Raw genomic sequence first — 10,232 nt, forward strand, 5'->3', positions numbered from 1 at the left:
AGAGAGAGGACTCTCGCTCTGGGAAACTCGTTATAACTCCCGAAATATTTCGAATTTCTCTCTGAAATTTTCACAGAATATTCTCAACACATTGTACTTTCAAATTAAGCAAAAAAATTTTTCGATTTTTTGAACCCAAGTTACCAGACTACTACCTTAAATAAAAATAATTTTGTAAAATTTTCGTAAGTCTTCATTGCCAACTAAGTTCACTGAATCAAAATCCATCAAATTCAAGTTAAGTTTCTTGCTCATCTCCATTGCCATTTCTACATTCATTAAGTTGCATATTATGTAAAAGTATGTAAATTCAATGTACAAAAAATCAAGAAAACAACAAAAACAGTAGCCGCTAGCTGTTGCAAATTTCACACAGCCATTTTGTGCCACTGGAGAGCACATTTTTCAACGCAAAATAAGTTTGTGACGCAAATAATGTCGCCTGCGATTGCAATTTGTTCTGCTTCAATACCCGAAAGAAAGCAACGAAGAAAATATGTGTCTTATTTTTAGCAATTGCTCCAGCATTGAAAGCAAATTATCTTCGCTTTGCCTTCGACGGTGCGCAAATCAGCTTAGGAATCACGCCTACACGCACAACTTCTGCTTGCTTTCGACAATTGCTGGCAGCAAATCTGTGAGAATCTCCACAATTACACCTATTTGCGTACGCACTTCTAAGGCAACGGCACCCACCGACGAGACAGAGAAGAAATTTAATTAATAACTTTTTTGTCTGTTTTCTTTGTATGCTTGTGTAACGGTATCTGCGTGTGTTTGTTTGCAGAAATTTAATTAAAAAGTTTTGGGCGCAGCGATTTTGAGAGTACGTACAAATACATATATACTACATGTGTGCGGTGAATAAACGGTGTGTTTTTTAGGTATGTGATTTTCAAGAGGAAATGAAAGGCATTTAATTTAATGTTATGGGCAAGAACTTTACTTTATTATAAAGAAAAAATTTTGTCATTATGTTTTAAAAAAGATTTCTGGCAAGTGATCGCTGCGGCTGGTTTGAGTAAATTCCAGTTCAGAGGCCCATTTTCGACCACTTTTTCCAGCAATTTGGGGCTATAAGTCAGCCTTAATGTGCCGAATATTATCTTCTAAGACGTCAATCGCTTCGGGGTTATTTGTGACTTCCGTTAACCTCATAAAACAGAGTCCATGGGTGTAAAAATCAACGATCTTGAATACCATGCCACAGGAAAGCTGCTCAAATCAAAGCTACTCAATAGGCAATGTAAACTGGCACTTGTTCGACGTGTTCACAGTGCTTTGAACACTCCACTGAGAACTGGAAAGCTGTCAGCGAAGCGGCAGCCTCAATCAGGACAAAACTGAGACATATAGAGCAGATTAGGCGTGTCTTATCACTTCCACGAGGTTATAAGTACTTAATCAAGTGGTTCTGTGGGAGAGTCTGGTGTTGGGAGTAGGTTAGATTTAGCGAATTGCAGATCCGCACTCCGGCTTTTGATGCTTTCCTCTACTTAAAAATAAAAGCTGGCCCTATACAAAACCATCATTCGACCAGTCTTGTGCAAGGAAGCAGAATCATGGACGCTACTCAAAAAGGACAAAACCATAAAATTTTTGGAACAGTAAAAGACAATGGACTCACCATATAAGGCATATAAGGTGGAACGATGAACTAGCTCAACTTATACAAGGTGAAAACATCTTACGTTGTTTCAAGGTGCGGTGACTAAAATGGACCGCCCATCTGACGAGAATGGACAACAAGAGATTAGATTAGATTTGATTGTAGAGGTCACGGTATTCACCACTAAAGCAAGCCAAAGACTCCGATCGAGATGGATTAACGAGCCCAAAGTAGACATAAGGAAGCTTTGCATACAAAATTAAAATATACGGCGAATGACCCAGTTGTTTGAAGGGCACATGTGCAGAAGGCCAGAGATGTAGCGCCAAAAAAGATGAAGATAGGTATATCATTGATTATACCATTACGACGGCTTCATTTTGTGAAGAAATATGAGATAATGGCCCACTGCCAATAGAGAACACGCCAAAAAATGACATTTTGAGGATGTGACGGTTAAGCAACAAGGGTTTATGGTTTATAATCACTCGATAAGCGAAACGTTTTTTGGGGTATCCATGCAATCAAAAATGAGCTTCATCGCTAAACAGTAAATCCTTGTGACCACCGCGTTTGGGGCCCATTTATCGATCGTGCGACTCGCTTGATGGTCGTTCGGCTACAATTCTTGCACGCGTTTAATTTTGTAAGCCCGCAAACCAAAATCCTGCCACAAGATCTTCCAAAAAGTGGCACTCCAATCGGTGCTCGCGACGGTGGATGGACTCATTAGCGTCTTCCTCGATGTCAACGAATATTGGATGGAGCACGCGATGCATTAACTTGCGATGGGTCACGCTAACTGGACCATTATTTTGGTAGTAAACTTGCAAACCTCAAAAAAAGCACCCGTTATATATTTTAGGTTGGCGTACATGAAAGTGTTTGTATGTAAGTACATACATTTGTATTTGGTTTTTCAACAACAAAATGGTATGACATAAACGCCAGCATTAACATGGAAGTGTGCTTTTTCACCAGTTTACGCTTAAAATATCAATTTTTTGTTTCAACAAATACATTTATGCAAGTGCCGTTATATTACCAAAAATACACAATTTTTTGCCATCATTCGGACTAAAACTGCAATTTTCACCGTTACACACGAATAATAACACCAATGGCGTTGGCAAATTTTCGAAACCAAAAATTAAACTGTGCAAAAAGCCGTAAATAAACGAGCTAACGGTTTACAGCAATTTTGTATTTTCCGCTACAACTACAAATACACATACATAGACGATATATTGCAAAATTAATGTGTGCATGTGTGTGTGTGCTTGCGTTTTCACTTTCGCGCCAATATTTTGTTGATATTTTGCAATTCGCGCGTACTCCACGGCTCTAGCGGATCCGGCGGTGATAAGCGTTCGTTCACCGTTTGCTTGCGGCCTGGTGCTGAGGCACCTCGAGGGTGTGTTGATTTGCCGTCGTCCGCGTCATGGGACTGCTCGGGCGAAATTCTGTGCGTATAGAATAAATGACGGGAAATTTAAGTGAATTTTGTTGCCTCAGCCAGAAAAATCGAAATGTGCATAGAAAAACACTGGAAATGCTTCATTATCGCTACTGACCTATTTTTGCGCTTGATGCGTGCGCTTTTTGCGCGTCGCGCTGCATCGTCCTGCTGGTATTGCCGCTTACGCAGGTGAAATTGTTTCATCGTCGCATGCACCTCCTCAACGGTCGGGCAGTCTTCGCTGTCGTCACGCTCATTGCCGGTTTCCGTTTCCACCTCGGCCTCCTGTTCGATGGTGAGTGTATGCTCTTCGGCCAGTGCGGCTTCGAAATTGAATTCCTAAAAGTTGTAGGGTTAGAAAATAAGGTCAATCCCTTCGGTGGAGCAATACATTAGAAAAATGTAATATGCATTCTCAACGATGAGCGAAACATTTTATTTGGTTGAGTAATTTCCAGGAATCACCCAATACCAGAAAATTTTGTGATATCAAAGATAATTAAATTAGGTTTGTAACAGCCTTTGTGTACCGGGTAGGGGTTTTGGTAATAGTAAAAATATTATAATTGGGTTATCGGTCCATTGAAGTATGACGAAGGTAATGACTATCTGTCCTGAAGGACGATTTATATGTAAATGGATCTTATTGAGGATCAGTACTCCTTTTTTGAAGGCTTTTAACCAGCCCAAAAAATAGTAAACTTCACTTGAATGAGGACGAGGTCCATTGTCATCTCAACTGAGTCTGATGATGTAGAAGCATAAATCTGGTTTTGAATACGGTCTATTGTTGGAATCTCTTCGTCTGTTAAGGCTACCAGACCACTATTTCAAGCCAAGGGGTTGCCAACAAGATAACAGATATGTACATATTCTCCGAAGTCTAAGCTTTCTACACAGAAGTGTGTATTCCTATAGCCGAGCGGCTATATTGGCTGTGAGCTCGCCTGTCTATCTTCAAATCGTCGGAAACTGCAATGCTTATGAGCTTGCTAGGAAAGGCATCTTTACACCAATTTCGTTCGATCGGAATAGTGTCGGTTTTAGATGTACTCTTCTGTTCTCAGATGGACCTATGGACCTCCAGTGATCTCGTCTTGCGCTGGTTAACAATAAGAACTTCTTAGACTATGAAATTTTTCTGGCTCAGACCGAAACATAAGAGGTTCCCTGAAATACTTGCTGTTATTAGGTCCAGTCAAAATGAAACGTGAGAGGTCCTCGGAAGTACTTGTTCTTGTCAGGTTTATCCAAACACTGCCCAATAGGTTCACCCGCGACGTGGCTAATAATTTCGTCTGATGTTCTTTACCAAAACTGTATAGAGGAAGGTAAGGTTAATTATCTTGTCACTTTGCTATTATTATCAGGCTGTCACAGACAGAGATTGAAATATCATGATAGAACCTAGCGAAGTTGATCTGATTGATATTAACTTCCTGAATAAATCTGTGGTAAGCTCAAAACACTATGTCGATCTATGAGAAACTGGTGATCGCTTTCGGATTTTATGGGTATCACAAAACACGAATACCTGTCCAAGTGAGATCCACCCATTTCGGATCAACACTGCGACCTAACGTAATATAACTTAATCATATTAAGATATACAAGTGATATCAAAAATCTTTGATGACATCTACCTCACCGAATTTTAAAAAGACATATAATTTACGCCCAGCTCCAGATCAGTCTTATATAAATCTCAATATGAAGGTACAAAGAAATATATAGGAGTAATTTCATAACCTCAACCGCAGTGACGAGCTTCTACCTTCTATGCCCTTCTTATATAAATATTACACTCAAACTCACCGGTTCTTCTTCCGGCTGTGGCAAATTATGCGACCATACTGAGGGAATCAGCTTGAGTGGACTGCCACCAATCGATTCCTTTTTAATTTGAGCCTTCGACAAGGCGCTCTTTGTCCGACGCGAAAGCGATAGTTTACCCAAAATTGGTCTACCACCACCATCGCTCTCCTCCGTCTCGATATCGGCAAGCATTTTCAAGAATTCCTCTAACTTTTGTGGATCAACAACATCCTTCGGATCCTGGAAAAGTGTAGTCAAGTTCGCACTGAGCGGCGTAACCAAATCATCGGTAGGCGCAGCTACTGCTGCTGCTGCGGCACTATTTGTAGCTGCTGTTGTTGTTGTCAAAACAGTTGGGTCAACGGAGCCTGCTATTTGTATAGTTACAGCGCCTGCGGTCGTTGTGGCCGCTGCTGCCGACAACAGCAACGCATTCGTGGCTGGTGTCGGTATCGGATGCATGCCCATTGTCTGCTCTACCAAATCCAAAGCTTGATTAGCCAACTGTTGTAGTCCGACAAAGTACTGTGGATCATGCACTTCAGGACGTCGATCGGCAAGAAAGATCAAATCGCGTAGCGGATCGGGTGCAGGCTTTTGATTTTGCTGTTGTTGTTGTGTGGTCATACCATCTGCACCAGTGTCAGTGAGTGAAGTTCGTAGTTGCAGACCTGAACTCGAGGCTGGATCGTTAGCGAAGGACAGCATATCCATAGCGTTGGTAAGATCACTTTGTGGATTTAAATTGTAAGGGTCCTTAAGCTTCTTTTTGGTAATTTTAATCGGACTGGAGATGGAGGCGCGTCCCCACATCAGGCGCCGCATTTGTTCACCCGTCATACCGCGTTTCTTCAAAGCATTCAGCGTTACACGACCAACACGCTGCAAGATTACGGGGATTTAAAGACGTTGTGCTGAACCAAAATAAGTCTTCAACTCACTTTCCAATTTGATACAGCGCCTTTTCGTTGCTTGGCACGGGTCTTCGCTTTACTCTTGATAACCATTACACCGCGCACCTCGTAACCGGAATCATCTATCGGTCCGAGTGGTATGGAATAGGCTTCCAAATAATTTTTTGCATCGGCCTGCGGCACAGCACGTTCCAAAGTGACTACAATTTTAGCCCACTAAGCCATAACGAAAAGGATTGTGTAGTATAAATATATATTATCCTCCGGTAAAGTTTAAAGCTTTACCTGTTTCATCCACTCTTTCTCGGAACGCTCAATCACTTGTGCGTATGTATTGCCCATCATAGCGATTAACATGTTTAGTAAAAGTATAGGCACAAAAATCATAAAGATGACAAACACTGTTTTCGATAAGTTCGGATACGTTGTGTTATTCAAGTCGGGATACTTGAGATCGAATTGAGAGAATATACGTAATAATATTAAAAATATATTGAGAGAGAAGTCTTACTCAAAAATAAATTCTCTCAGGAGTTAATTAATAATCTTTCCCAATTTTAAAGCTAAAGCTTGGACAATGTAACGAAACAGGAGCAGAAATAATAACCTATAGAAAGGCTACATCGAGAGTAATTTTTTCCATATACAAACTTAGAAATCTTGAAGTCTTGAAATGTTAAAAGTTTCGGCTCAATTCCAAGGTCGTCTGTTCGAGATTTGTTCTATGGGATACTATCTTATGCACAGAATATATGGACCAAATAAAGGATTCCATTTCATTGGTTCCTTCATAAGAATTTATATAAATGGTTCAATGCCTAGATACATCCTCCCTTTAAACTTGATCCTTAATCAGAACTAAGAGCTAAGATCGTAGTTTAACATAAAACAAAAAAAAAAAACAAAGAAACAAAAAACAAACTACGTTTTTGCCAAAATGTTGCAACTAAGCGAAAAAACATCAAGATAAGGAAAAAATTTAAGAGGTCATAAAAAAAACTGACACATACGAACGCCAAACCCTTTGAGAGTTTTACTATACTGACCTGGTACAATCACCCTGACTTGGAATTTCTCACCCCCCAGACAATAATCCCAAAAATGTTCCACAGTGTTACTAGAAGTAAACCTCACTGAAAGTATTAGTGACTACCTTAACCTCCAAAACGTACCACAAAAAATTCCATTAATTACCAACCAACTTACATTATAATCACCCAGTGTTGTTTGAAACAATGCCATCCATGTACTCGGGAAGGTATTGAACATAGTCGACTGAATCTGTGGATGTCCCTTGTAGAGAAAATAGAAAGCTTGTGAAAAACCACACAAGACAATGCAGTATATAATGCCAAAAGTGAACATGTCACCGGTTATCATAGAGTAAATCATGGTCACAAAGGGACCTGTCAGACGAATGGCACTAAGAACAGACATAAGAAAAAAAACTAATTTTTGAACAAAATACTAAATCACACAACGAAAACTTACCCTGCAAAGAACATTAACAAAAACCAGCTCCCTGGCACAGCAAAAATAAGTATGGCCTCCTCAGTGTCTGTATCGCCCATCAAACGGAAAGGTATGCAGGCGAGAATCATCAAGTTAGAAACAAGAAATATAGCCTTGGCCGGTGCATGGGTCTGCAGGTAATAGAAGTGAGTCAATACAACTTCCCTAAATTCAATAAACAATCGAACTCACTAATTGTTTAAGAAACGCCGGTAGTCCTTGATTTTTTATCTCATCACCCTGCTGGAAGATAACATAGCTCAGGACGCCCACAATAGTACCAAACTCTGCGCAATAGCGCACTATAGTCTGCACATCGTACTCTTCGTCTTCCGTCTCTTCTGCGAGCTCAAGCGTTTTTGCGTCTTTCGAAGTGGTGCCACTTGTAGCTACCTCGTCTTCATCATCGTCGGCTACATGCGCAGGACGCATATAAACCGAGACCGAGAGACAAAGCAAGTGAACAAGCAGAATGAGTAGGCGCTTTAAGAACTGATTCTGAGCAAATGTTTTCCACTTCTCCTCCAGCAAACGTTGTATGATACCGCCATCCAACATATCCAAGTGTTCCTCTTTTGTGCCGTTCAATATGATAAAAAGTGCGGAGTTCCAATCTGAAGAATACGAAAATCTTCAAAAAATGTGAAGATTGACTTTGGCAGACACTCACTTGTGCGTCCGTCTGGTAACAAAGTATCTAAAGCATTCAGTGGATAGCCCGAGCAGGTGATATTGCTGTAACGCCAGAACTCACGTGCCGAAAGCTCCAACATCTCGCGGAAGACCTCTGCGCGACCCAATTTGCACGACAGGGTCAATGGTGTTAGGCCACTGTGATTAGCAATACCATTCTTGGCTGGCGTTTTAGGGTGACGCAACGCATAACCGAACATATCCTGGACGGTGTGAAATTATTAAGAAGGTACCACTCTAACCAATCAAACAACGAACTCACCAACTTGTCGCACACAACCACCATATGTAGTATCATATTTCCGAAGGAATCTTGCGCATCCGGATCAGCACCGCAATCCAGCAATAAGTTATATACGCTCTCATTGGCGCAGCAAGCCGCCCAAGCCAGTGGATATTCACCCAAATAAGCAAGACCCTCGTAATCCGTCGATTTGGCTGGATTGCGGCGCTGCTGATCACGCGGCAAGAAGAAACTACCGATTGCACGTTGATTTATATCTGCGCCTGCTTCGATGAGATCGGCCACGAGTTCATTATTACTGTAGGCAATCGCCAGATGTAACGCACTAGCACCCAAATACTCCTCACCTTCCATCACGTCTTGTGCGAGATTCGGAAAGACGCGTATCAGTACACGCGCCAACTTCGTATGTATCTTGGAATCGCATATGATAAGCACATGTAGTAGACTCTCGCCAAGTGCGCCACGAAACTGCATTTGCCAGCAGGCTTTGTGGTCCTCCCACTTGCCAAGTGGATCGTGACGCGAGAGTGATGCCTCAATCGGTATGGTTACCTCAGTATGATCGCGATATTTCCAGCGTAGAAATTCAGCGCGATTGATTACTTGACCTTTGCCATCATTATACATGAAGATGCCGAACTGCTCGCGTATCAGTTGCTCCACGGCGACCAGACCGCCACTGTTGAGTGCATCAATGAGATCGCCGCCACGTTTGTAGTCTGCGAGCTTGTAAAGTAGACATTTGTTGGCCGTTGGCGAAGATTGTGAAATGACGGCGTCCAGTATGGCGCCAGGTTTCATCTCTTCGGGCTTTGTGCGCAGACATTTTTTCAAAAAGAATTTCATATTTAATTTATTTATTTGCGGTAAACTGTTGCGAATGTGTCTTTAGTAGCGTCTTTACCCGTAGTTATGTAAAATTATTTGATCGATAGTCTGCAGGAAGCGCGAAATAGCTTAGCAACATTCCCGACCATGGTTACCTTGTTGTTGAGAAGTAAATAAATATCGGATATCCTTTTGCTTGCGTTGCTATGTAATTTTTACATTCCTTTCATTATCTTCGCGTTAGATCTGATTTCATTCACGATGCGTTGGCTATCGCGAATTACAGCGGCTTTTCTGTTTGCTTTCCTCTAAGTTACTGATTTTTGACCCGCTCATTTTTTAATCAGACTTTACAGAAATAAGACTTATGCTAAAATAAGGTTATCCGTACCTGGTATATGGAGATCTAGGTCCACTAAATATTCTGGTTCATGAAGAGGCTTCGTAATCTAACATTTCTGGTAAACCACTTCTCGCGATATGAAGCAAATCCGATATCAGCGAAAGTAGTTCACTGAACCAAAGTAACAATACAATTCTTTCACTTAATTAGATGATAGAAAAGGCTGACGAACTTACTAAGATAGCTACGCGAAGAATAATCAGAAAATATAAGCTTCGGATAGATGAATGATGAATTACTTCATCAAGACTTATGCCTGAACAACAATTGCAAATTTTCAAACTTTATTACAAAAACTCGCATTCCCAAGAGAATGTGTTTCGCGTGCTTCGTCAACAAAATACAGCTTGAATTGAAACCGCTCGACCTTCCCAAGCGACATTGTTTCGATCTATGAGCTCTTGAAAAGTTCCAAGACATTTGATTTCAATAAGGCTGCTCCACTTTCAACACATCCAACAAATCAATGGATTTATTGAGAGAACACTTCGGTGAGCAGAAAATTTCAATTTTGGGCACTCAGATGTGTGATATCACACCCTTAGACCATTTTCTGTAGAAATATGTTAAATCTAAGGTCTATGCGGGCAATCCTGATTCGATTCAGGCCTTGGAGCAGAACATTGGATTTAACGGATTGAATAACTGAGACGTAGCCGCGGTCAAGGTTTAAAAAAGATAATAATCAAAAGATAAATGCTAAAGAATATTCTTTCGAATACAAATAAACATTTCTCATTAAATTTGAAGTT

The 10,232-nt window shown here is 40.9% G+C and overlaps 1 protein-coding gene across 1 annotated transcript; it reads right to left on the bottom strand.

Annotated features, from left to right (window-relative positions):
* Positions 1 to 2,792: 2,792 nt before the first annotated feature.
* Positions 2,793 to 9,140, bottom strand: LOC120775647. Its single transcript, XM_040105902.1, has 10 exons — positions 8,265 to 9,140; positions 7,980 to 8,205; positions 7,502 to 7,923; positions 7,289 to 7,440; positions 7,004 to 7,220; positions 6,083 to 6,244; positions 5,825 to 6,013; positions 4,884 to 5,765; positions 3,184 to 3,407; positions 2,793 to 3,072 (listed from the first exon to the last, which is right to left on the bottom strand). The coding sequence occupies exons 1-10, from the start codon at positions 9,093 to 9,095 to the stop codon at positions 2,898 to 2,900; spliced, it is 3,480 nt and encodes a 1,159-aa protein (XP_039961836.1). The 5' UTR covers positions 9,096 to 9,140; the 3' UTR covers positions 2,793 to 2,897.
* Between the last annotated feature and the right edge of the window lie 1,092 nt (positions 9,141 to 10,232).

Source organism: Bactrocera tryoni, chromosome 4, assembly GCF_016617805.1.
Source record: "Bactrocera tryoni isolate S06 chromosome 4, CSIRO_BtryS06_freeze2, whole genome shotgun sequence".
In the NCBI taxonomy this organism is placed as follows: Eukaryota; Metazoa; Arthropoda; class Insecta; order Diptera; family Tephritidae; genus Bactrocera; species Bactrocera tryoni.

Excerpts from the sequence above, each read along its gene's own strand:
- LOC120775647 (XM_040105902.1), bottom strand. The coding sequence starts at position 9,095 with ATGAAATTCTTTTTGAAAAAATGTCTGCGCACAAAGCCCGAAGAGATG. Across the intron at positions 5,766-5,824 it reads GCGCTGTATCAAATTGGAAA|CGTGTTGGTCGTGTAACGCT; the intron begins GTGAGTTGAAGA and ends GTAATCTTGCAG. Across the intron at positions 3,408-4,883 it reads CACAGCCGGAAGAAGAACCG|GAATTCAATTTCGAAGCCGC; the intron begins GTGAGTTTGAGT and ends TACAACTTTTAG.